The following is a 25572-nucleotide window of genomic DNA, read 5'->3' on the forward strand; positions in this document are numbered from 1 at the left end:
TTCTTTCTTTCTTCTTTCTTTCTTTCTTTCTTTCTTTCTTTCTTTCTTTCTTTCTTTCTTTCTTTCTTTCTCTCTTTTTTTCTTTCTTTTAGGTACTGGGGATTGAACTCAGGACCTTGTAGACCTCCTTCTGTAGGGCTGTCCAGTGCATGTCAGAAGCAGAGAAGCTTCCTTGGCCTTTGTGTGCTGCCTTCCCCTGACCCACCCTGGAAATGTCCTTGGACATTGGAACGGGAGGCACCATTGCCTCTGGGTGAGGGCCTAGTACACCCAAGAGTCAGCAAGAGTTGGTTCTTATTAGAGAGGGAGTTGAGCAAAGAAGGGAGCAGGAAGAAGAGAAGAAAGGGGTGGGGGGCCTGGGCTCCAGGAGTCTCCCCCAACAGACTGAGGACTGATGCTGATGGGGCTTCCATGCCTAGCATCCCCCGGTCCTGGCAGAGACCTTGATGGGAATGATCCTTCCCTATTCTCTCTGTCCTCAGCTGTGGAGTGAGTGCACCGGCCTCACAGAGTAATGACCATCCTAGCAGACATTAGGTGTCCCATGGCCGTGGGGCACATGGCTGGTGGTTGGTTTTAGAGACCTGTCTGTTACAAAGTAGGGATCTGCTGTCCAGGACTGAGCCGAATAGGGTGGCTGGGAGGGAGAGAAATCGACACTCCAATAATCCTCTTACCTGTACATTGATCCTTCTGTCTTAGTGGCCCCCAACCTGCTGACAAGGGACAGGGAGGAGCTTCCTGGGGCATCCCTCCCTGCCCCAAGCTTTGCTGACTTCCTCTTCTGGCTGTCTCCAACCAATCAGCCCATCTCATGTAGCGTTCATTCCCCCTTTCCCAGCCCCCACTCTTCTTCTGCCTAGCTTCTTCTCTATGGAGCTGGGCCTTCTCCTTCCCAGGAAGTAGCCCTGGAAAAACCTCCCTGCATCAGCTCACACATCCTTCTGTGGGGAGGTGTTAATTTGCACCTGCCTATACATTCCTTTGCAGCTCTCCGTGTGTGTTTTGGTTTGTGGATCTCGACACTTCCCTCAGAGGGTGGCTCCTGCAGGGCTGAGGCCCTCCTTTCCTCCAAAAACCCTGCTGGGAGTGGTAAAACTGGTCCCTGCCCTCACTTGTCTGCACAAGGCTGGGATTTAATTTTTGTTTGGATGATACCATCATGCTCCAAAGAAGAAAGAACCAAGGCGCTGTACAGAGTGTACCCTAAGACACAGCCTCCAGCCTGTAGGTTGCTGGGAGCCACGGACGCTTATGCTAAGGAGGTGAAGGTCAGGAACTCAAGGGCCTGTGATAACTCCGCGGTCACTTTCTCCCCTGAGATCCCCACTGCGGGCTAGTTGGGCAGGTCCGTAGAGAGGCCTGATCCTCCAGGGAGAAGATGAGTTCTTCCACTCCCCGCCCACCCCGTGCAGGGTACAGTGTGCTCAATAATGAAGTCAATAATAAACTGGTTAACCCAGAAATTCCACTTCTGGGACTGTACACCAAGATACAAACCTAGGTTTTTCCCAGGGACAGATGTACTTTTATGAGGCCCCTCCAAATCAGAAGTAGTTTCAGTGAGGGGATTCATTGAGCAAATTACTAACCATCCATCTATAATCATATCTTCATTGACTATTTGATGATATTATGAAAACCTATACCTATACATATGGGTTAATAGTAGTTGCTTTAAAAGAGGAGATTGGTGTGTATCCAATCCATAAACAGGTCATTTGAAAGGATATGTACAATGGATTAATAAATAGTCATCAATAGATAATAAAATGATTTCATATATTTCTTTTAATTTTTGTATGACTGTGAATATGAGGATATATTCAACAACTAAGATAAGATGGTTGCGCTCAGTTTGGCAGCAAACACACTAAGATAAAATGGTCAATTGCCTTAAAGGACAAACTCACATAGCTGGAAATAGTCTAATAGCTATAGAATATACAGTTTAAAGGTGTCTGTTTGTGGAAATCTTCCTGTATCAGCCTCCTGAGGTTAAATAATTTTACAGTGCTCGAGCTTGCAGTTTAAAAACCATTCCATGAACAAACTCCAGGTCCAGAAGACTTTACTATTAAATTTGACCAAATACTTAAGGAACAAATAATATGAATTGTAATCGTTAGGCATGTCATAGAAAATCCCACAGCCTGGGGGTTTAAGCAACAGTTGCAAAGCTGACCAAATGGCTCAGTGGATTAAAGCACCTGTAAGCAGGCGCAGGGGTCAGGGGTTTGATTCCAGGGCCTGCAGTGCTGGCCCCACCCCTGGGGCACACTGAGACAGCAATTGAGACTAGGCATGGTGGTGCAAGTCTGTAATCCCAGCTCTTGGGAGGTTGTAAACAAGCTGGTCACTATGAGTCTGATCTAGTAGTGAGACCCTGAACACCCTTAGACCCTTCCCTAAAACACAGAAAAATAAAATAAAATAAATAGCAGTTGTCCTCTCACGACCTTGAAGGTTGAAAGTCCAAGATGGAGTTGTTGGTAGGACTGGTGCCATTCTGAGTTCTCTTTCCTCAGCTTGGGGGGGGGGGGCACCCCTTCCAGTGTCCTTGAGTGGTTCTTCCTCCACACCAGCACATCTGTTAGGGCTCTTTGGGCCTTCCAGTTGTGCTCTTTCATGAATACATCAGCTACATGCACTGTTTGGCTTCTAGCTTTATGGAAAATTGAATGGATTAGCGTCATTCTCATTTGAATACAGCCACCTCTTTAAAGGCCCTATCTCCTCACACAGCCACATTCCAAGGCACTGGGGACCAGGACTTCACCACATGAGGCCTGAGAGTACGCAGTGTAGCTCAGGACATCACTTACACACAGATTCCTTCAGGAATTTTAGGTAGAGAGAGCGCTTTCCATCTCACTCTAGTAAGCCATAGCCATTTTGATACCAGTGCCGGACAAAAATATTACAAGAAAATATATCTACAGATTAATATCCCTCATGCACATAGGTAGAAAAGTCTTAACAAAAGTAGACAGACAGAACCTAACAGTGTGTAAAGCAGGAAAATGTACGATGGCCAATCTGAGTTTGGCTGTCATTTTTTAAGACAGGATCTCATTATGTAATCCAAGCTGGCCTTGCCCTGTGCAATCCTCCTGTGTCAGCCTCCCAAGTGCTGGGATTATAAGTATGCCCCACCCCACCCCTGGTCCGAGTCAGGTTTTATCACAGGAACAAAAGGGTAATTTTTACATTAAAAAAAAAATCTGTCAGTGAAATAACAATGTTAATAAACTAAAAAAAAAAGAAAAATATATGATCTCATTAAGTGTAACAAAACAACACCAACCAACAAACACGATTTGATGAAAATCCAGCATTCATTTCTGATCACAAGTTGTCCACGAACAGAAGGGAGCTTCTTGCACTTAAAGGGGGACATCTATAAGAAATCAACTGCTAACTTCATATTTAATGGTGAAAAACTGAAAGCTTTTCCCCAAAGATTAGAAAGAAGAGAATGACATCTACCTCCTCTCTTTCTATCCAGCCTTGTTGCTGATGGCTTTAGTTAGTACAGTAGGTAAGAAGAGGTATAAGGCATGAAAAAAAGAAAGCATTCATACTGGAAAGGAAGAAGTGAGAACACCTCTAATGAGACAAATGTAATATACTCCATGTGAAAAATCTTTTTTAAAAAATCTTTTATTTATTTGTTTGGTACAGGGGCTTGCTACACAGCTTGGACTCACAATGATCCTCCTGCGTCAGACTCCCCAGTGTTGGAATCACAGGTGTGGGTGACCATACCCGGTTTTGGTGGACAGTATGGTGTGCCTGGGGTTCTGGGGAATGGCACCACATGTGGTACTGGGGATTGAACTTGGATCCTTGTGCTTGCCAGGCAGATGCTTAGACAGCCTCATCCTCAATGTGAACAATCTTGTGGACTCTTTTTGCTCTCTGATCAACACAGTCATGGACGGGTACGTTCCTGGGAAGGGCTTGTCCCCATTGGCTTGCCCTAGCACATCAGTGTCTCTACTGGGTTGAAATTGACGTTTCATGACACAAAGGAGCAAATTTACAAGCTTACCAATAAGGGCCTGACTCCTGCACAAATCCGTGGGATTCTGAGAAACTCAGATGTGTTTGGAGATGGGAGATAAAAGCTGGAGAAGGTGTCAAGTCCTTGACCCTCCTGAGGATCATCAGGAAGCAAGCAGGTGTTTCCCAGCATCTTGAAAGGAATAAGAAGGAAAAGGGTGATAAGTTCTGGCTGATAACCGAATCTATTGACTGACTCATATTATGAGACCAAATGAATCCTCCCCTGCAACTGGAATATGAGTCACCCTAGTCTTGCCCTGATTGCATACATTTGTCTATGTACCCGAGCAATAAGTCATTGTTTAACTAAAAAAAAAAAAATCTTCCAAATCTATTAAAAAGCTACTGGATTTAATGATTTTAGCAAGACAAGATATAGGAGAAAAACAAATACAAAACAGTAATAATTTTTCTCCTCTCTACTTAGCAATGAGCAATTGGAGATTGAAATTTAAAAAATTGCATTGTGATAATATAAAAAGTACAAAATGTCTTAGGGAAAAAGTCGAAAACAATATGGATGATTTGCACATGCAACATTATAAAACAATGCTCTGAGAAATCCAGGAGGACCAAGTAGGTTGAGACGTAGACCATCCTCACAAAGTTGGGAGGCTCAGAGTCCTTACAAGGCTAATTCCCTCATCCGCTCTAGGGAGCCAGAGCACTCTCAGTCACAACCCTGACAGACTTTTCTTTCAAAAACGGGTGAGCTGATCTAGAATTCATATGGAAATTTAAAAGGTGTAGACTAGCCAAGTTAACTCTAAAAAGAAAAATAAAGTTGCAGGACTTATAATACCTGATTTTAAGAATTGTATAAGCAACTACATCGAGGATAGAAATGTGTAATACAAAAACCAGGCTTAAATACCTGTCATCTTGGTCTTCCAAATGTGTACCATTTCTAGTGTCATATCAATTATTGCTATACTCTCTTTAAAATAATTTTTAAAGCAATAAAAGAAAAAAAGAAACAAAAATTAAAGGTTTCTTGAAAGCAAGGGGTAATAGGCAATCATATGTCCAATCTTACATAACTGTGTCTGTTAATCTGAGCAACAGACTTTATGATAAAAATAGATAATATTTTAATATTATCATTGTTAATCAATCTTTGTTAATCAATTATTCTTGTTTGGAAACTCTGTAGCATATGTATCATAGTGTTACCTTGTTTCTGTTTTTGTTTCTGATTTTTATTCTTTCTTTTGTTTTTACTCTTCAAAATAAAATAAAATGATATAAAAAAAAGAGTTGTAGAGTTACTATAATCAAGACAGTGTGGCACTGGCACCAAGAGACAATTAGGTCAACAGAACAGAACAGACGATCCAAAACTAGTCCATAAATTCATGGAAATTGTATTTTTGATGAGGTTGCAAAAGCAAATCTTTGTAGAGGTAGAATAGTTGCATCAGCAATGGTGCCAGACTGACTGACCATCGTTATGAGGGAAAGGAAGAAGAAAGAGAGGAAGAAAAGAAACAAGGGAAAGAGGGAGGGCGGAAAAGGAAGGGAGAAGACAATGATCTCAAGCCATACATCTCACTATATGCCAAATTTAAACACAGAATGGATCATAATTCAACAAGTGTGTTAAGACAAATTAAATAGGAGAAAATGATCTTTTTAACAAAGTGACTGCCTGGTGGGCTGGCCAAATAGCAAGCAGGCGTAGGGTCTGGGGATTCAATCCCTGGGCCTGCTGTGCCAGCCCTGCCCCCGGGATGCCCTGATTGAGGCTGGGCGTGGTGGTGTGTGCCTGTAATCCCAGCTCTTGGGAGGCTGTAAACAGGTGCATCACTATGAGTCTGATGTAGTAGTGAGACCCTGAACACCTTGTAGACCCTTCCCTAAAATACAAAACAAAACAAAAAGACAACAAAGTGCTTGAGATAGTTGGATATTCACATGCAAAAGAATGAAGTCGAAAATTCAAAATCCTTCCTTACAGTAGACACAAAAGTTAAGTCAAAATCTACCAAAGACTAAAGGCCAACTATAAAACGCTTATCAGAAAACATAGAATTTGGATTAAGCAATGATTTCCTAGATAGTATACCAAAAGCACAAGTGACTAAAACAATTTTAACATCATTAAAATTAAAAACTTGTATGCCACAAGCTATACTGTCAAGAAAACAAAATGTTAACCTTATGTGCTTCATAAGGAAAGTGTATCCAGAATACACAAAGAAACATACAACTCAATGGTAAAAAAAGATAACGACCCCATTTTAAAATAGCAAAGGAGTTCAATTGACATTTCTCCAAAGAAGGCAAGCTTATGTCCAATAAGCACGTGGAATGAGGTTCAGCGTTGTTAGTCATTAGGGAAACACGAATCCAAACCACAGTGTGATACCATGTCACACCCACGAAGATGGCGATAGTAAAAAAGATAAATAACAAGTGTTGGTGAGAATGTGAAGGAATCAGAGCCTTTACTCATACTAGTGGGAGTGGAAGATAGCACATGCTTTGGGATATAGTCTGGCAGTTGCTCAAGGTTCTCAGTGCAGGAGTTCCATGTGAATCGACAATCTCACTCCTGGGCGTACTCCCACGAGAAATGATAAAATACTTCCACAATGTTCATGGCAGCATCACTCTGTATAAACCAAAAGTGGGAAGACTGAATGACCATCAGTTGGTCAATGGATATAGAAATATGGGCTATCTATATGCTGAGATATTATTCAACTGTTAAAAGAAATACAGTATATGATATAAGATGGATGAAACATTATGTCAAAGGAAAGAAGCCAGTTACCCAAGGCCATATACTGCGTGATTTCATTTATATGAAATTTTCAGAAGAGGAAAATCTATATGAGATAGAAAGATTACTGGCTGAGGAGACAGAATGTGGTGACGGGGATTAGGAAGTGGTTGTTGATATGTAGGAGTCTCTGTCTCTCTGTCTGTCTCTGTCTCCGTCTCTGCCTCTGTCTCTGCCTCTGCCTCTGCCTCACTAAGGATTGATTAGGCATCCTCATACCAAGGAAGCTAGGCAAGCACTCTACTATTGGGCTACTTGGACTCATTCCCAGCCAGTTTAAGACTTTTGAGACAAGGTCTCACTAAGTTGCCCAGTCTGACCTGAAACTGAGTCAAAGATGACTGTATGGTTAAAAACAAAAACCAAAGAAAGAAAAAACCACTAACTTCTGGTCCGTGAATCTGCTAGTCACTAAAAGCATGATTTGTATTCTTTTGAGGCAGTCAAGGACTTGAAAGCTGCTTTTGCTAAAACTAAGACAACCAAACAAACAAAAAACCCACACAAAACTATGACTCTTCCCCTGGCCCTATAGATGTGTCATAGATAACTAAAAGCAGAACAAAATGTGACTTTCATTTCATGTCTTCCTCTTTTATTACCTTAAAATTTGGGGTCAGATCAGCTGTGAATGTAGGCATGTCGATCATTTAGGAAACATCTGTCTAAAAGCTGGCCATACAGAGTTAACTAGCCCTAAATATACATACTCTATCTCACCACCCCTTTCAAAACTGAGGACATGAAGATAAGAGATTTACAGGGACATTCAACTACCAATAGGTGCCCAGAAATCTCCAGTGATTATTCTTAAACCTATGGTCATCTTGGATTCCAGCAGAGTCTCTGAAAAACAGAGACTGCTTCAAGCAGAAACAGCCCTCTCATGGAGACTTGCCCCCTTCAGCAGTAAGAATTTCTCCAGAGCCATCTTAGCAAACCAGGACTGTAGGGATTTGGTCTCTCAGTGGTCCCTCGGAGAAAACAGCAGGGGATTTAGACAATAAAGACAAGAGATAATAGCTGAGTTCAGCTGGTGGCCTGTTTGCCTGATTGGCAAAAGACCCAAAGAACAACAATAGGAGTGTTTATTTATACCTTGCAAAGTTAGAATCATGACACACAAGGTTGCCTGGCAACTAATGACTGAAATTGTCCAGGCAGGATGCTTTTCTCAAGACTGAGGTGGCTTGACCACTTTAAGCACTCTGGCCTCAGCCTGTCCTCTAGCTTCAGCTGCTCCCCACACAGAACCAAGATGATCATTAACCAACCCCTGGCCCACCTCAGGGCCTTTATAAAAAACCGCCTTCCTCATCCACAGCCTGGCTCATCTAATCCTCTCCATCAGAGCTGTGCCATCTCCGGGCCTCAAGCTGAATTTACTTTTCTTTTACTTTGTAACTCTTGAATTATACATCTGCCTAGTCTCTGACTGACTCATTTTCAACAACAGGAATCAAGGCCAGGCCAAGTTGAAGTTCCCCTCTCTTCTTTAGCAGGACCTCTTCTGAGCTCCCTGGTGACAGAACTTGCAATCCCCCTGCCTCAGCCTTCTTGGGTTTCCTTTTAGGGTGTCAACAGTGTTCTAAAATTAGGTCAGGGTAATATTTACATAATGGTGAATACAAAAACTGAATTATACACTTGAATGAGTGGTTGGATGTATGCATTAACTCGATAAAGCTGCCTTATGTGGGTCATATTATTTAATCTTGTATAAAAAGGACTTTTTGACACATCTTACAATGTGGAAGGACCCTAAGGATCTTGTGATTATGATAAAATAAGTGAAATGAGCTCATTGTAAAGAGACAAATACTTTGTGATCCTACTTATAGGAAGGACCTAGAGTAGTCAAATTCGTAGGAACAGAAAATAGAATTGTGGTTTTCCAGGGGCTCAGATTTGGCCGTAGGAACTCACTGGTGACTAGGTAAAGTTTCAGTTTTGCAAGATTAAAATAATTCTGTGAGTGGATGAGTTTCAAAATAATTATGCAGGGTGAAACTAGGCAAAACACGTAAATATTGTGGTGTTCCACCTACATAAAATTTTGGAAAATGCAAATTGATCTATCAGGAGAGAAAGCAAATTAGTGGTTTTCTAGGAGCCGAGTTGGAAGCAAGGAAACATCTGGGGGCTGTGGATACATCATTATCTTGATGGGGATGACTGGTTCACTGATGTATGCACAAATGTCAAAAATTCATCAAAATTGAATATTTCAAACATAATCAACATTTGCTATCCAAAGAGAGAGTGTTCTAAGACATCCACTTTCAATACCAAAAATCTAGGAGGAATGGTCAACTCCTTTCTACAGAATAACATAGAATTTGTAGATCCTTCCATGGGATTTTTTGGACATGAGCTCTTTGTGTCCCATAAGCTGACAGAAATAACACACCAGCCATCATTCTTAGGAGTTTACTCTGTGCAGGACACACTGTCTAGAACTGTGTATGCCTTGTGTCTTAGAATTCTTGTAACAACCATGCTAGCTGTATGTTAATAATTTTCTTCCACTCCAATTATCAGAGGGGAGTCAAGATTGGTGGTAGGTCACTGGTGGATCTCCTGTTGATGCCAGGCTTGGCTGCCTCCTAGTCTGATACAACCTGAAATAGGCAGCAGGGGACTCAGCCAGGCATGAAAACAAGTAAGAACTGTCTAGCAACAACTATGTCTAGAAGGTTCTGGTCATGGTGAGTTCAAGTGATTTTGCAAGATCTCTCTTGGGTGATCCTAAATGAACTGAGAGGCCATAGTGGAAATCCCCCATGCCAGTAGCCCAACTGTCATATAGAAACAAGAATCGCTGAGTCTGGGCTGCAGGAGAGGTCAGTGTGCTCAGCCCCTTCCACCAGTCAGAGCCCTAGGCTTTTCATCTGGAAGGAGTTACCAGGTATCATGGATTCATCGACATCTTACTGTGTGCCAATTATTCTATATGGAATCATGACCACGAGCCTGCGTGGTTCCATGGGTTCCCTTTTCAGATGGGAAGCTCAGTGCTCTGACAGATGAAGCAGTATGACCAAGGTGACACCATTACAAAGCTGGAATTGGAAGCCAGATGGTAGATCAGAGCAGCCACTTTAGGTCTACTGTATGACCTCCTAATCTAAGCTGTCCTGGCATCCACAAGGCTCTCTGAAGGGCTTCTAGCTGAGCTTTGAGCCCCTTGTTTTTAATTAATGTCCTCATTGTTGTTATCATTCAGATGTGCTGAAGTATATAACACATACAGAGAAATGCGCACACCATAAGCAAGCAGCTGGATGCATTTACACGGCATGTACAAGTCCACATAAGCAGGGGATAGAACAGCTGCAGCCCCGGAGGCCCCCCAGCAAGGTGCCATCACCACGTACATCCATGGCGACCGTTGCTCTAATGTGGACAAGCGCAGCTAGCTGGGCTATTTGGGAACCTCACCAAGGTGGAATCTCTTCAGTCATTCTCTTTTACGTCCTTATGCTTGCCAGGTCCAGGTGTCTGGGCTCGTTGGGAGGACGGGAAGCAGGCACAGGGGAGCTCCTGCCTGCAGTGACCCATCTGCGATGGGGGAGTTAGGGCAGTTGCCACTTAGTTCACACATGGGTGAAGCAAGTAAGATCTTTGTCTCACACATAGCAAAGGTTCTAACCTCAGCTCTGCCAGATACATGTTGTGGGGCCCTGCACAAAGTTGTAACCTCTCTGAACCTCAGTGTGCCCATCTGTAAAATGGAAATCACCTTCTCTCCTTGCTGATGTGGTGGTGAAAATTAAGTGAAATAACACCCAGTGCCTGACACAGAGGAAGGCCCAGACAATGGTAACTATTGTAATAGAATTTTTTTTTCTCCAGCATCTAAATTTCCTCTTGCTCTCTTCCATCCCTGACCTGGAAATTGTGTTGAATTGAGGTTGAGCAATACCAGCAAGGTGTTTTCTGGCAGGGAGCAGGGAAATTAAAAACCCAGACTTGCTGACCAGTGTCAAGAAGTGCCCCAGCTCAGAGGCACTTGGGTGCTGCAACCAGAAGGTAAGGCTGGGGTGCTGAATGTGTGTTGTGGGAAATCTTAGAAATCCACACTGACTTCTGCAGAATGGTCAAGGCTTACAATCTTTGAACCTTCTGACCCAGCAGTTTCACTTCTGGAAATCCACCCTAAAGAAACCATCAAATAATAACAAAAGATCCAGAAACAGCTTAGAGGATAGAAAAAAGAGGTTTAAAGACTTAATGATATCTGGTATGTTTAAGAAGATAAAGGGAAGCTTGAGCATGTTGAAGAGGCTAGAAGATATTTTAAAAGACTCAGATTAAATTTATGGAGAGAGAAAAAACCACACTGAGATGAACTAGACAGTGGCTAAAATCAGCAGCAGATTAGACAAAGCAGAAGAGAGAGGAGCTACTTATTCTTCATGTGAATGGCAATGGTGAGGGTAACAAGGATGCTGCCAGTGAGAGGAGTAGCCCCAGCTAACGGTTATTGAGCCCAAGCCATGGACCATGTCTTGTTTACATATCGCATTAGTCCATTTTCTGTTACTATAACAAAATACCTAAGATTGGATACTTTTGAAAGAAAAGGGGTTTTAGAAGTGGAAAGTCCAAGATGGGGTGGCCCATAGATTCTGCCTCTCCTGCGGTCTCCTTGGCTTCTCCTACCACAGCAACTACATCATGGCACACATGAGAGGGAGAGATCCCATGGCAAGAGAAGAAGCCACAGGGGCTGCAAGGGGTCTCTCCGAGCTGCACACCGAGGACCAGGCTCCCAAGGCGTGAGCCCCTAGATGACACACTCATCCGTTTCCAAGTCATTGCCAAGAGCTTCTCCCCTAATCCTCATATCATTTATAAAGTCATGCCACCCTCGCCCCTGTCTAGCACACGAGCAAGCAGCAGAGACAGAACTAAGCTTTATGCTCCAGGTTGGATGCCTGGGGCATGGGAAGAGCCAGTCTCCCACACCAGGCAGTCAGGGTGTGAATCCCACCTCTCCAGTCCTCCAAGCCTCCGTGTAACACTATGGCAGTGATGTAACAGCATCTGTCCCTGAAGGAGGCCAGATGAGCAAGCTTTGGGTGTGTTCTCTCCAAACCTCTTGGCAGACAATGGGACAGGGGGTGGCTTCATTTGGCAGAGGAAACCAAAGTTTGTGGAGGTGAAGTGATTGTTCCCAAGGTCCCACAGCTGGTAAGAAAGGTGCCAGAACTCGAACCAGGTCTCTGATTCCAAACTCATCCTGCTAGATGTGCCCTGAGCCTGGTAGAGGTGCCTGGGAGCCCTCGATGCTGGCATCTCTGTGAGCGTGTCCTGCCAGCTGCACCTCCACCCCTGTTGGGCTGAGCCCTCACCATTTGTCGCAGGAGATTCTCATGCATCATCTGGGGCAGACAGGCTCGGTGTCAACACACACCATTGCCTCCCATGGTGTGTGTGTGCCTTGGTCCAGCCTGTATGAGTGAGGACACCACGCTGCACGCGACACCAGATGTCTCCTCTTCCACTGCCCTGGGATGGTAAACAACAGGAAACAACCCATGTGCCCATCAATTAGGGATTCGTTAAATAAACGACACAGCTGTATAGTGGGGACTGCCCTTGAAAATGTTGCTGTGACACAATAGAAACAGGTTCAGCTTTTCCAAATCAGTAAAAAAAGATTGTGTGTGTGTGTGTGTGTGTGTGTGTGTGTGTGCGCTATAGAGAATAGATAGGTAGGTAGATGGATGGATAGACAATAAGAGAGGAAGGGTATGCATCAATATGTTAATGGTGTTTAACAGATTCTGAATTTTTTGTTGCTTATGTTTTCTAAATCTTCTACATTGGATATGTGTTTCTTTTACCAACTAGGGGAGAAAAAAAATCCCAGCTGTTTCCCAGCTCCAGAAAAGAGGAAGCAGAAGCCTTGTGAGTCGCTTCCACTGGAGCTGGGGGTTGGGGCGGAGTAGGCTGGGGTAGAGTCTGATATAAGGGGCTGCCTGGGTGGAAGGGAACCTCCAGGGCCGTCTGCATCGCTCCCACTGGAGTCATGGAACTTGTCCTGCTGTGTGGGCTGCTGGTGATGGCTGGTGAGTGGGGACAGGATGCATGGCTGGCAAGGAAGGAGGGATTCGGGCCGGTCCTGCTCCAGGGCTGGTGACCTATGGCACGTGTGTTGCAATGGGCTGCTGGTTAGCACTGAAAGTTTTGCTGTCATTGTTCTCCGTAACCCCCAGTGCTCCAAGCTCCAACCCTTCCACACCCTGCAAGGAGCTGTCCCTGACTCCCCACCCCTGGGAAGGCAGCTTCAGCCCACAGAAGTGTGGGCGGCCAAGCTGTGCGGTGTGCCCAATCCCGGGCGATGGTGCTACAGAAATGGGACCCCCTCATCCCTGGCTTTGGTGGAATAATAGCAATCTTCAGAGGCCTTTGGAGTTCATTGTCACCTAGCCTGGGAAGAGGGTTCCTTTAACCTGTGGCAGAAGAAGGGGCTGGGAGGCAGTTTCTATTCAGCATGTAGCAAACTGAATGTAAAAATGTGCCTGCTAGCAAATTGGCCTTCTTTTTCTTGATCCATCTCAAATTAGGTTATTTTAAAAAGGTCTTGTATTTTTAAAAAGGGACTCTATGTTGGTGTGGGACTCCCAGATTGTTCAAATTCCTCCAAGGTTAAGGTGAAAACCATTAGGAAATTTGCAACCAAGCTACATAAATTCACTTCTTATGGGTGAACATCCATTAGAGCAGGTAGACACGGTGGCATGTGCCTGTAATCCTGCCTGCCTAGAGGCAGAGGCAGAAGGATCTAAGTTCATGTATTGCCTAAGAAACTTAGGAGACTGTCTTAGGATAAAAAAATAAAAGGGCTAGGGATATAGCTCAATAGTAGAGCACCCTTGGGGTGGGGGGAGAGGAGGAAGAGCTGATATAGTTGAGACACAAAATTCATCGATGGACCCATCTATGAACCTTGGGCAAACCATCCAACCCTTCCATGTCCTCATCTGCAAAACAGGCACCATAGCATCCTCTTCACAGGGTGGTTAGAGGGACTGAACGAGAGAACAGAGACCAAGGGTTGAGCAAGTGTAAGTGGGAGTAAGTAATTAACAGCATAACACAGGGCACGTGCCCAGAGATAGTAGAGATAAAAAGCGCCTGCTGTCACTATGCCCCAGGCTACCAAGACAGGAGCTGCTGACAGGGCCAGCCAGGTCCCCAATGCCCCCATAAGCATAGCGTGAGCTCCATTTCTCAGGCTGAGTTGTTTTTCACCATACAATTATGAGAAATGAGGGTTCCCTTCACCCCCACGAAGCATTCAGAATCAAAGCTGAATGCACTGCTTGCCTGGCAGAGGAGAGCTGAGCCATTCTAGTAAGAGGAGAAGTAATGGAGCGTTGTGAGTCTAAATGAGAAGGGTTAGTTGCGGGGAAGAAAAGGAAAGTGGCCAGAACAAGGTTGAGAGAAGCAGTACTCTGAATTCAGGTCTTTGGTTGGTCCACAAGGTGAGTTCTAACTTTCTTTGCCCTGGGGCTCCTTATCATGCAATCCAGGAATCTAAGAATTCCAACTGGGAATCCCGGATAATTCTAGAGAGTCTGGGGTCATTCATCAGGACAATTAGAACTTAGCAAGATTCTTCTTTACTATACCATTCAACTTGAGCCAAGGTGTCCAACAGGAGTGGCGTTGTGGACACCCACACACCGGGGACACAGCAGGTCAGCCACTTCCCATTGCAGCCCAAGGCCACCTGCTTGCTCTCACCCTTTGTCCACAGCATGAGACCCTCCCAGCTCTCTTCCTACCTTAACCTCCCAGACATGGGGCTCACTTCCTGTGCACTGCTTACTCTGGGTGCATCCAGAGTTTCCCTGTAGACTCATTTACCCAAGGGTCAAAGGAGAAGACCATAAACTAGCGCCCCCCAAATGGGACTGCCTGGTCCCATCCCTCCTGATTGAGCTGCACCTGCACGTGTTTTCTGTGTCCTTGAAGAAGCTCTCCGAGTAGCACACATCCATCTTCTTGTCTGTTTCCTTCTACTTTCCCCCTGTATTCGTTGATTAAATGTATTTTATTTCTCCTAACTCAATGTATTCCTCTACCCTGATGATGTAGATTCCCTTTATGATTGATTCTAGCCAGCAGCTATGATGTCTGAAATGAAAATCATTGATCACTACATCACTGCCTCTCAGGAGAGCCACGCATGCTCTTCATGCTCAGATTTCCTGAGGGGCTCCAGGGAGGGGTGTGGGGAGAAGCGTGAGTCGGGATGCTTCTTCCTGCTGTGAGTGGGAACTCGATGCTCAGACACAAATGGAATCAGACTGCCTTGGGTTCAGTTCTGGCTCCCTTTACTAGTCATCAGGACCTTGGGAGAGTTACTGAGCCTGACGTTGCTCATCAGTAAAATAAGAACTAAAAGCTGAGCAGAGGGCTGGGGAGATAGCTCAGTGGCATAAGAGCCTGCCTGGCAAGCACAAGGTCCCGAGTTTGATCCCCAGTACTCCATGCTATGCTAGCCCCAGAACCTGGGTGTGGAGGTGCATACCTATAATTCCAGCACTAGAGAGGCTGAGACAGGAGGATCCTATGAGTCCGAGCTGCATAGTGAGACCCTGTATCAAATAAATAAATAAGCAAATAAATAAATATTAAAAGCTGGACAGAGTGGTGCATGCTTATAATCTCAGCCACTAAGGAGGCCGAGGCAGGAAGATCTCATGTTCAAGGTCAACCTGGGTGTTTTAGCGAGGCTTTCTGTTAAAAATGAATAAATAACTATAAACAAATAAAAAGAAGGGCTGGGAAGGAATGTGTCTTAGGTCAGTGATAAAAATGAACCTGAGTCATACTCTTCAAACCAAAAAGTTAAATGTTATCTGTCTCCCCTAAAAGGTATTGATTATACCAGTATTAATTTTAACCAACGCACCATAGTCACAGAAGATGACAACATAGGAAGGAACTGGATGAGCGGGCCATGGAAGCCATTGTACCGTCTTTGCCATTTTACTGGCAGCTATTCCCAAACAAAAAATTTATTTATGTAAAAAATAATATTTGTCTCCTGGGGTGGAGTCAATAAATTAATACACAAGGAAGTGTAGGGTGAGCACTCAGTGAATCATTGTGTCTACGTGTCTGTGTTTAACTTCTATCCCTTTGGTTCTGGGGGCGGAGCCTGGGCCTGGCGCACGCCGAGCCTGTGCCCTACCGCTCACGAGCTCCACCTCCAGCCACACTGTGTAACAGCAAGAGCAGTTGTCATACTACACCTCCAGCATCATTCAAGGTCACTCGTGCGGTCCGGACACAGCAGTGGTGGCCCTGGTCTTCCCATGATGCTCACGCCCGCCCTCTCCTCATTGCCAGGTGTGACTCCGACCCAAGGAGGGGTCCTGAACCTGAACAAGATGATCTGGCAGGTGACTGGGAAGACACCCCTCTTCAACTACTGGCTCTACGGTTGTCACTGCGGACCGGGTGGCAGAGGCCAGCCCAAAGATGCCACAGACCGGTAACTGCCTCCCCAGGCCTGCAGGAGGAAATCGTACCCCAGGACTCTCTTCTTTCTTCTCCAGCATTGATACAGTCCATGAATTCCTTTCATCCAGCATGTACTATGTGTTCAGAAGGGCTCTGTCCTGGCCCTCCTGGAGCTGACCTTCTAGAAGCTTCCCCAGAGTCTCTGAAGGCCTGATCCCTTGCGTTCCCATCCCTCCTGTAGCTACAATGCCCACACACTCCTCACTGACACCGTGCTTTGTTTTCAAAAGTCTTACTTCTATTATCCATATCTCATTTGAATTATACTAGAGGAGGGATGAGGCCAGCCAGGCCTGGGACCATTGCCTTGAGCTTCCACTTAGAAGCTGTGTGATCTCAGGCAGGTGTCTTGACCTCCCTGAGTCCCTGTACCAGCACCTCTGTCATAGGTTGATCATGCAGATTAAGAGAATACTTGTAGATAAAGTGGGGACCTGGGGCACTGGAAGAATTTGATCAGTGCTGGCTATTATGATCCCAGGGAAGACCAGAGCCCTGAAGACCCTGGATCCCCCAATGCAGGAGCAGCTGCCAGAAACCCAAGCTGACTAACGAACCCGGCAGCTGCCCCACGCACTGTCCTCTCCTGCCAGGTGCTGCCAACAACATGACTGCTGCTACTCCCTCCTGAAGACCCAGCGATGCAGGTCCCAGACAGACCACTATAAATACACCTTTCTCCTGGGAGACATCCATTGCTGTGAGTGCCCAGGCTCACTGCCTTTATAGACCAAGAGACCACGCAGGAGTGACTCACCCTCTCTGTTCTTATCCTTTGTCCAGTGGCAGCAGCAGGGGGGTGGGGGAGGGGCTGGAGTGGGAGTGGCAGTATGGGGAGGTCAAGGGGAAGTTTGACCCCTCTGCCATCTGGAGGTGAGGCCCAGCGCTGCTGACCAGCTCATGCGATGAGCCCATTCCTTAACCTCTCTCCTACTCGGTGTCCTCATCTCTAACCTAAAGTCCCTGCAAGCACTTTAAGATGAGACCAGCAGGTCAGACAGGCTCCCTGTATTCCTGTTACTCCTTTCGCCACAGCTGGGCTCTGTAATAGCCCAGTCAGGAGGCAGTGAGACCTTGACTCTGTCCGTTTTTACAGACAGGAAAACCCAGTCTGGGTTATAAAGTGAGCCCAAGGCCAGCCTGAACTGCATGCTGAGACCCTGTCTCCAAAAGACCATTAAAAAAAAAAAAAAAAAAAAAAAAGCCTCAGTCTGGAGTGGGGAAGTATTTTCCCAGGTCATACAGTTGCAAATGACAGGCTCTGACAAGCTACCCAGGTCATCTGGCCCCTGGGCGTGCAGCATTCCCAGCATGGAGAATGATAGCAAAGGGCTTGTCACACTCGATACTGCTGTTCTCTGAAGACCTAAGAAGGACCTGCAGCGTTTATTAAGTACCTACTCGCCACTAAGTGCTTTGCCTCCTTGCCTTCCTTCTTACCTGAGCCTTCTGAGCAGCTGCTATCCTGAGTTGCTGAGTTTCGCTTTCCTGATAAGGAGGCTGGAGCAGGCAGGCTTCCTGTTGGCCTTCTCTCCCTCCGGTTCTGGCCTGGCATGCTCCGCTCTCCTCCTCAGCTTTCCCTGAAGGCACAGCCATTCTGGATCTCAGTGCTGGTGGCCCCTTGCCAGCTGTTTAGAACCACGTGGCCATGCGTCCCGCTTCCATCTGCTGTACTTTGTGTCTCCACTCCATGGTTTCCTCACCCCTGACCCCACACCTGTACCTGTTATTCTTTTTGTTTTTTTCTTCTAATTTTTAGGACAGGGTGTACAGGGTGTTCAGCGTCTCACTGTGTAGATCAGACTCGTAGTGATCCTCCTGTTCACAGCCTCCTAAGTGCTAGGATTACAGGCGTGCGCCACCATGCCCAGTCTCAATCGCAGTCACAGCGCACCCTGGGGGGCAGGGCTGGTAAGGCAGGCCCAGGGACTGGCTCGAACTCCCGGCCCCTGAATCTGCCTAAACAGGTGCTTTAATCCGCTGAGCTATCTGTCCGGCACTGTACCTGTTATTCTGTCCTCTCCCTCCGGGACCAGCTGTGGGCAAGTAAAGGAGCCAGGCACACAGAGTGGTCACTCACGTCCATGCCCACAGCCAGGCAGATGGAATCAAGCTTGCTGAACAGGGACCAGAAACACTAGTCTTGCGTCTGCTCTGTCCCGGGAGAGGACAGACCCTGAGCTGCCCCTCTGTCACCTGCAGCTGACAAGGGGAGCTGGTGTGAGCGGCAGCTGTGTGCCTGTGACAAGGCGGTGGCCTTCTGCCTGAAGAGCAGCCTAGACACCTACCAGAAGAAGCTACGGCTCTACTGGAGACCCAAATGCAAGGGCGCGACTCCTCTGTGCCCAGGTGCTGCCAACCTGACTTTCCCGGGGCTCCCTGAATGAAGGGGAGCTGCCCTGGGCTGTGCACAAAATGTATGACACACTTAACGTGCGTAAGTAACAAAATCTTCTTTCTATTTTTATTGAGTGATTGATTGATTGATTGACTGAGTTCTGAAACAGGGTCTCACTATGTAGCCCAGGCTGGCCTGGAACTTGGGGAGATCCTCTTGCCTCAGCCTCCTGAGTGCTGAGATTACAGATGCGCACTACCATGCGCCACCAAACGTTCATTTTTAAAAACAGTTTTTACTAGAGCACAGGTGTGTCCAACCCATGGACCCCAGGTTAGGAGAAATCTGCTCTGTTCGTCCCCAAGGCCCCTACTTTGTTCCAGGACATCATGAGCTCTGAGGTCCTGTGGTATTGCAACATCCCACCCGGCCAGGGCAGCTTTAAACACCAACACCACCCCGGAAGGGAGTCCGGCCTAGCCTGTGTCCTGCTTCTCTGCATCCCCAGCCCCACCCCAGCCCAGGCAGTAGTTCGGTCTGGGGGAAAGCCAAAGCTGGGAGCCTCAGAGTGACACTGGGCCCAAAGTGTGTATCTGTGAGGGTAGTGGAATTCCAGGGGAGGTGTGCAGGTCCCCTGTGTGGCTCCTGCTCACTCCCTCCAGTACTTTCCCAGCTGTGCTCTGAGTGGCCACTATAAAAGCTGATCTTGGTCTTTCTGTTCCAGTCTCTCTCTTAAAACCCCAAGGTCCTCACTGCCCCAGGAGAAAGCCTCTCAGAACTGTGGACCCTGCCATCTGATGCTGTGTCCCTCTCTCCCCGACAGGCCCAGGCCTGTCTCAGACTCAGTTGCGCCTTGGTGTCTAGGTCAGCCACAGAACCAAGCAGGGGCTCTGTGGACAGCCCTGAGCAGAGGGCTGGGGGACCCCCTTGCTCTTCTTGCTCCAGACTCCAGGGTCGCCTCTGTTTACTCCTATATCCTGCTGTGTGCTCAGGGTGCCTGGTGCAGAGACACATCCTCAGCTCCTACCCAGCTTGGAGGGTGCACTCCCTCCTCTGAGGTCCCCAGGACTTTCAGGGCCTGCCTTTACTGAGCTTTGCCATGAGTGGTGAATGTGACTTCTCCCTCTCCTCCAACTAGGCTGTAGCCACATACTAGGTGCACAGTTAAAGCTGTGGACCAAATGAGCCCATAATGGGTAGAGGGATGGGGCAGACATTGATACCCACCCAGACCTCCTGACCCAGGCTGCCCTTTCCCAGGAAGGCATTGGCTGCTGACTGCTCTGATCTGTTGCCCCCTTACTGGTCTCCCTATGACCTGGGAGTTACCTGGCCCTCATCCGCATCCCCACCCCCACCTTCCAAGATGCCACCTGGGACAGGTGACCAGGAAAGGACAGCTCTGTAAGTGCCTGGCTCCCTGGCCTGTACGCAGGCCTGTCTGGGTGGTATGCCATCCCACAGTCACTCCTGGACCAAGGCGTGAGGATACCAGGCGACTTCTGAAACCTCCTTTCTGCTCATCCCACCCCCGGCCCAGCCTGTTCTCCTGGTTTCCATACAGGTTTCCCCAGGGAGCACTCCTTCAATAAAGCACTTGCACAAGAATCCTCAGCTCGGCCTCTGCATCCAGGAGATGCAGTTCACACAAATACCCTCTTCACACAAAACGATCCCTGAATGGCCACTCACGTGTGATTAGCTACATTTGCAGCCACAGGGCCAAGGCAGCTGGGGCCACCCCCCGCTCTCCAGGCTGTGATGTATCATCTCTGAGCAGTGACTGGAGGAGGAGATGTCTGCAAGCTCCCTGCTCCAGGAAGGCAATGTGGGGAATGAAGAGCCATGGGCTCCAGGTTCAGAGTCCCACTTGACATCCCACTCTGGTGGGGACGCACCCATGAGTAGGGATCTCAGTTTTTCACCAGACCTTGCTGTCAACCTAAGGTGGGGCTACTTAAAAAAAAACAAAGAGGGAGCTGGGGAGATGGCTCAGTAGAATAAGCACTTGCCTGGCAAGCGCAAGGGCCTGAGTTCAATCCCCAGTTCTGAAAAATTTGAAAAAAAAAAAGAGAGGTCTATTTAAAAAAAAAGGGGGGGGGGATTTCTAGTTATACCACAGCCTATGAACCTTCCCAAGGAATCTAGGTCTCTTCATGGACAAAAATAATCAGAAAACAGGCAGAAGTCAAGACAAGTAAGGACCCAATAAGGTCAGTGTAGTGGACTCTGAGGACCATGCCTGGCACGGGGTGGCTTTCTTTACATTCAGCTCTGTGGTGGCCCTTGGGGTATGGCGACCAGATTCCAAGTCACTTCAAAGGGGAGGATGAGTTCATTAAGGCCCCGTGAGGTGTCCTCTTCCCATCCAGCTCCTCCTTGTGTTGGGTTCCCAGGATCAGCGTGCAGTTATTAGGAGCTTGGCACTCTACTTGCCCACCAGAGCTCCCTGCGGCTCTGCACGTTGCCTCTTCATCTCAGGGCTGGCTGGCACGGGGGTTGTTGCCTCCACTTTATATTTGAGGAATCTGAGGCCCAGAGAAAGGAAGAACCTCCTGAGGCCCTCAAAACAGCCAAAGACTCAGCCAGGAGGATTCTACCCAGGCTCTTTGCCCTCCACTCCTCCTTGGCACTGGTCTAGAAATAAGGACTGAGGCTGTAGCTCAGTGGCAGAGCGCTTGCCTCACATGTGTGAAATCCTGACTCGGACACCCAGCACCCCAGGATGGGCCCTTTTCACAGTCCTGGCTTTGCCCATGGGATGGGGTGGGCTCACGGCTCCAAGTGGCAGCCAGGGCTCCAGCCCTCAAGTAAGGCTGAGTGTCTGGTGAAGATGCCATTTCTGTGTCTAGGCACATGGTGTGGCAGAGTTTCCCAGGGAACTGGCCACCCTACAGCAGCTGTCAGCCAAGACAATGGCAGTAACTTGACTGGCTTAGATTCCTTGGGGCTTATTTACCCCTAAAGGGGACAGAGTCAAGTTCCCTGGAGGGTGGGTAGTGGGTGGAATCAGCAGGTTGGGGTGGCTGATAGAGCTGCAGGCCCAGGCTGAGGACTGAGATATGCTCACAGGATGGGCAGGGGGGGGTCAGGAGCTGGGCGACAATTCCCTGCATGACCACCTCATAACCTGACACAGGCCTAGTGCTCTGTGGGTGATTGGTGGGTATGGTATGAGCGAATGGGTCTCAGATAGGTCAGGACGTGGACCAGGAGGCCAGGGGGGCATGTAAGCCCCACTTAGCTGGGGCTGGGGAGAGGCTCCTCCCCTGAGTTCTTGTACTGAACCAATTCTGCATGATTTAGGCCGAGCAAAATCCAGAAAGGAAGGAGAGACTCTGGGCATATCTGTTCTCCACCCACATCACTCACAGACACCTGGAAAGGGAGGTGGAGAACTAACTTCCTGTTCCTGCTGGGATTAGGCTCTGCAGGAGGAAGGGACCAGGGGAGCCACAGCACACCTGACCGCAGACACCTGCAGTGCCCACAGGCCCACTCCTCTCCTCTACCCAGAGACACTGTTATTATTTCCGGCTTGGTAAAGATACAGAAACTGAAACTTCAGGAGTGAGTCACTTGCTGATAAGTGGCAGGGCTGGAATTCGAACCCAGGTCTCTCTGGCTCCAGGGTCATGTTCCACCCTAACTCCTACACCTTGACTGGGATAGCTCCTGACTCAGCCCTTTGTCCCTGTAGAAAATTAGCTCCACCCAGGGACCAGGAGGTGCAGGTAGATTGCAGTGAAGGCGGAAGCCTAAAAAAAAGCCAAGCAGAACCATCATACAGAAGACAAGAATCACTCCCATTCGGAGCACTTTACCTCCCTCAGCTCCAGTGTATCCATCCTCAAGCCTCCTGGGACCAGCGTTCTCCCTCAGGGGCCCAGCCGGGCAGAGTGTTGGGCCACAGCACCTCCAAGCCCCTCACTGCTTTTCCGGCTGGATCCTGCAGTGGAATGCCCATGCTACCATCCTCTGTCCTCTGCTTCTCTGTGATCTGGACTCTGGCCCCACCTACCCCACTTCAGTGTCCCTTGAAGGAGCCAGAAGGGCATCTACACTTGGGGTCCCAGATATCCTTGTGCTCTCCTGAGGTCAGCTCAGAGCCCCCCAGGGCACCCTGATGGCTTGGAGCTGGAGACTGGCTGCTCCACTGTGCGGCTGTCATTTGAGGAGGCTCACTGCAGCTCCCAGAGGGCAGGTGGAAGGCTCCTCTCTGTTCTCCGTCTGCTATAGGTCCTGAGTGACCCTACTTGAAGATGCTTCCCAGCTCTAGGCAAGACTGGCCGCTCCCAACCAGATAGCCCCATTTTCCCTCAGAGAAATGCCTCACCTCAACCCCTGAGGTGCCTCACAGCCATTGGCTACTCCACTTTCTTCCCCATTCTCTCCTCTGCTTTACACTTCCTGCTGGCTCTTCATCCCTCCCTCATTCAGACTTCTGTTTCTCTTACCCACTGCTCACCCAGAATGTGAAAGCCTAGAAGGAAGGGGCAACCAGAATGTTCCCTGCCTCAAGATTAGTGCTGGGGCAGAGGAAATTCTGTTGAATGAGTGAATGAATGAATGAGTGAATGAGTGAATGAATAAGTGACTGAGTGAGTGACTGAGTGAGTGAATGAGTGACTGAGTGAGTGAATGAGTGACTGGGTGAGTAAATGAGTGACTGAGTGAGTGAATGAATGAGTGAGTGAATGAATGAGTGAGTGAATGAATGAGTAAGTGAGTGAATGATTAGAAATAAATTAACCCCATGCTGTTTCTCTCCATTGGGCTCATTTCCACCTGTTGTAGCTTTTGGCTATAGTGGGCCTCTAATCCTCATTTGTGATTAGTAAAATAAGGGTGCTAAGGCTTGCCTTCAAAACAGGTGTTTTTTGTTTTGTTTTTTTGAGACAGGGTCCTGCTATGTAGCCTAAGCTGGCCTTGAACTTTCCATCTTCCTGCCTCAGCCCCACAGCTACTGGGGTTCTGCCATGTCCAGAAGCATGAAAGGACTTTTTTTTAAGCCTAATTCTCAGCCGTTCCTCAAGGGCCCTTCCACTGTTGAAATTTGGGGCAGGGTAGAAGGGCAGGTGGGCAGCTGGTACCACCTCCCAGCTCTCTTCCTGTAGTGATGAGGGACCCATCCACTCCCTGCCAAGAGCACTTTCCTTACTCCTGGGGTGGCCACTGAAGTGGGGCTAAAGTGCAGACTCCAGGTGGGCTCACGAGACCCCTCCAGGAGCAAGGCTGATGCACGAGGAAGCCAGGGCTGTCTCTTCCCTCTCAAGGACCAGCCTGAGATGAGCTGTAGGCGTGCATCCTGGCTCAGCTGGTGGCTTGCAATAAGTGCCCTTCTTGACCCAGGCCCCTCAACGCTGGCCCTGGCAAAGCAGGAGGGAAATCAAATCCCACCATGCATTGGGTCCTTGCTTCTAGAGATCTTGATGGGCAGCTCCATTCCCAAGCGATGATCATGTCTATGGGCAGTGGTTTCAGTCATGTAGGGCTCTGCTTTTCCAAGAGACCACAGATTTAGGATAATGGTTGGAGACTTCTGAGTATAGCAAATCCCTGTAAACCTCTTATTTTAGGAGCCTCTGTCTTTAAGCAGGGGATGAGAGGAGCTGATGGGCGGACACTCCATTAATGACTCACAGGCCTGTAGGCAGAGCTGAGAGGGCTTTGACTTAGAGTTTCACAAAAACCAAGGTCAAGATCTGGGCTACCTTCAGTGATCTATAGGGCATTTATGGAATTGACTGAAGGATCCCATTTTTCAGCCAAAGCACACTTTAAATTCTGACTGCTGGGCTGGCCAGATAGCTCAGAGGATTAAATAGCCTGCTTAGGCAAAGTGCAGCGGCCAGGGTACAATTTCTGGTGTGCTGTGCTGGCCCTGCCCCCAGGGGGCGCTGAGATGGCAATTGAGACTGGGCGGGTGTGATGGTGTGCGCCTGTAATTTCAGCTCTTGGGAGGGTGATAACAGGAGGATCACTGTGAGTCCACTCTATGTACTTAGACCCTGAACACCCTGTAGACCCTGTACCAAATATATGTCAGTCTCCTGATTGCCTTAGGAGAAAACATAAATCATTTTTAATGAGTAGCAGGCTTAAAGAAGCAGGATTCTGCCCACCACCTTGTCTCTGTGGTAGTATGTGACAGTGTCATGTCTGGGTCAGAGCCCCTAACTTTTGAATAGGACCAGGGAAAATACCACTTCTGGGCTGCCCTGTGCTGAGTCTCATGTACCTTTTCTCATCCACACTGCATGATGCCTGGCCATGCAGGGTGCTGCAACTGACCCATTCCATAGATGGGGACAAGGTGCTGAGGGAGGAGCTTGGCATCTCACCTGAGGTCACTCACTGAGAAGTGGCAGAGGCCTGGCAGGGCTGCATAGAGTATGTTAGCCTCCAGCCCTGGTGCCAGGCTGCCCTACCAGATGGGCACTCACCTCCCAGACCAGCAGGCCTTGGGCTTATGGTTGACAACAATCCCTGCGACCCCAAGGAAATCAAAGGCATGCCCTTGTATCCCATTCCTTGCCTACAAATCTAAATTCAGACTCTACAAAAATAAAAGAGAAACAAGTGCAGAAAAGCCCTCCAAGTTGGGATCCAAAGAAGGTGGGAGTGGAGGAGGGGTGGGAGCGGCTAAGAACACCGCATCGTATTACAAGGCGGTAGAAATTCTTTGGTGGGGAAGGCTTTCTAGGAGTTGAAAACTGGCATAGATGTTAGGTACCTGAGAAAAACTATGTGTGGATATTTAGTAAAAATGTCCATTCCAAGGGCTGGGGTTCTAGCTCAGTGGTGGCTTGTGTGCCTACTGTGTGTCGAGTCC

General features: G+C 47.7%; 1 protein-coding gene across 1 annotated transcript; it reads left to right on the forward strand.

Moving 5' to 3' along the window:
* The first annotated feature begins 12852 nt into the window (after window positions 1-12852).
* Pla2g2d (phospholipase A2 group IID) lies at window positions 12853-18786 on the forward strand. Its single transcript, XM_004637754.2, has 4 exons — window positions 12853-12930; window positions 16226-16370; window positions 16993-17099; window positions 18602-18786. The coding sequence occupies exons 1-4, from the start codon at window positions 12891-12893 to the stop codon at window positions 18784-18786; spliced, it is 477 nt and encodes a 158-aa protein (XP_004637811.1). The 5' UTR covers window positions 12853-12890.
* The last annotated feature ends 6786 nt before the right edge of the window (window positions 18787-25572 follow it).

The sequence above is a fragment of the Octodon degus genome, unplaced genomic scaffold (assembly GCF_000260255.1).
Source record: "Octodon degus isolate 3935 unplaced genomic scaffold, OctDeg1.0 scaffold00092, whole genome shotgun sequence".
Taxonomy (NCBI): domain Eukaryota; kingdom Metazoa; phylum Chordata; class Mammalia; order Rodentia; family Octodontidae; genus Octodon; species Octodon degus.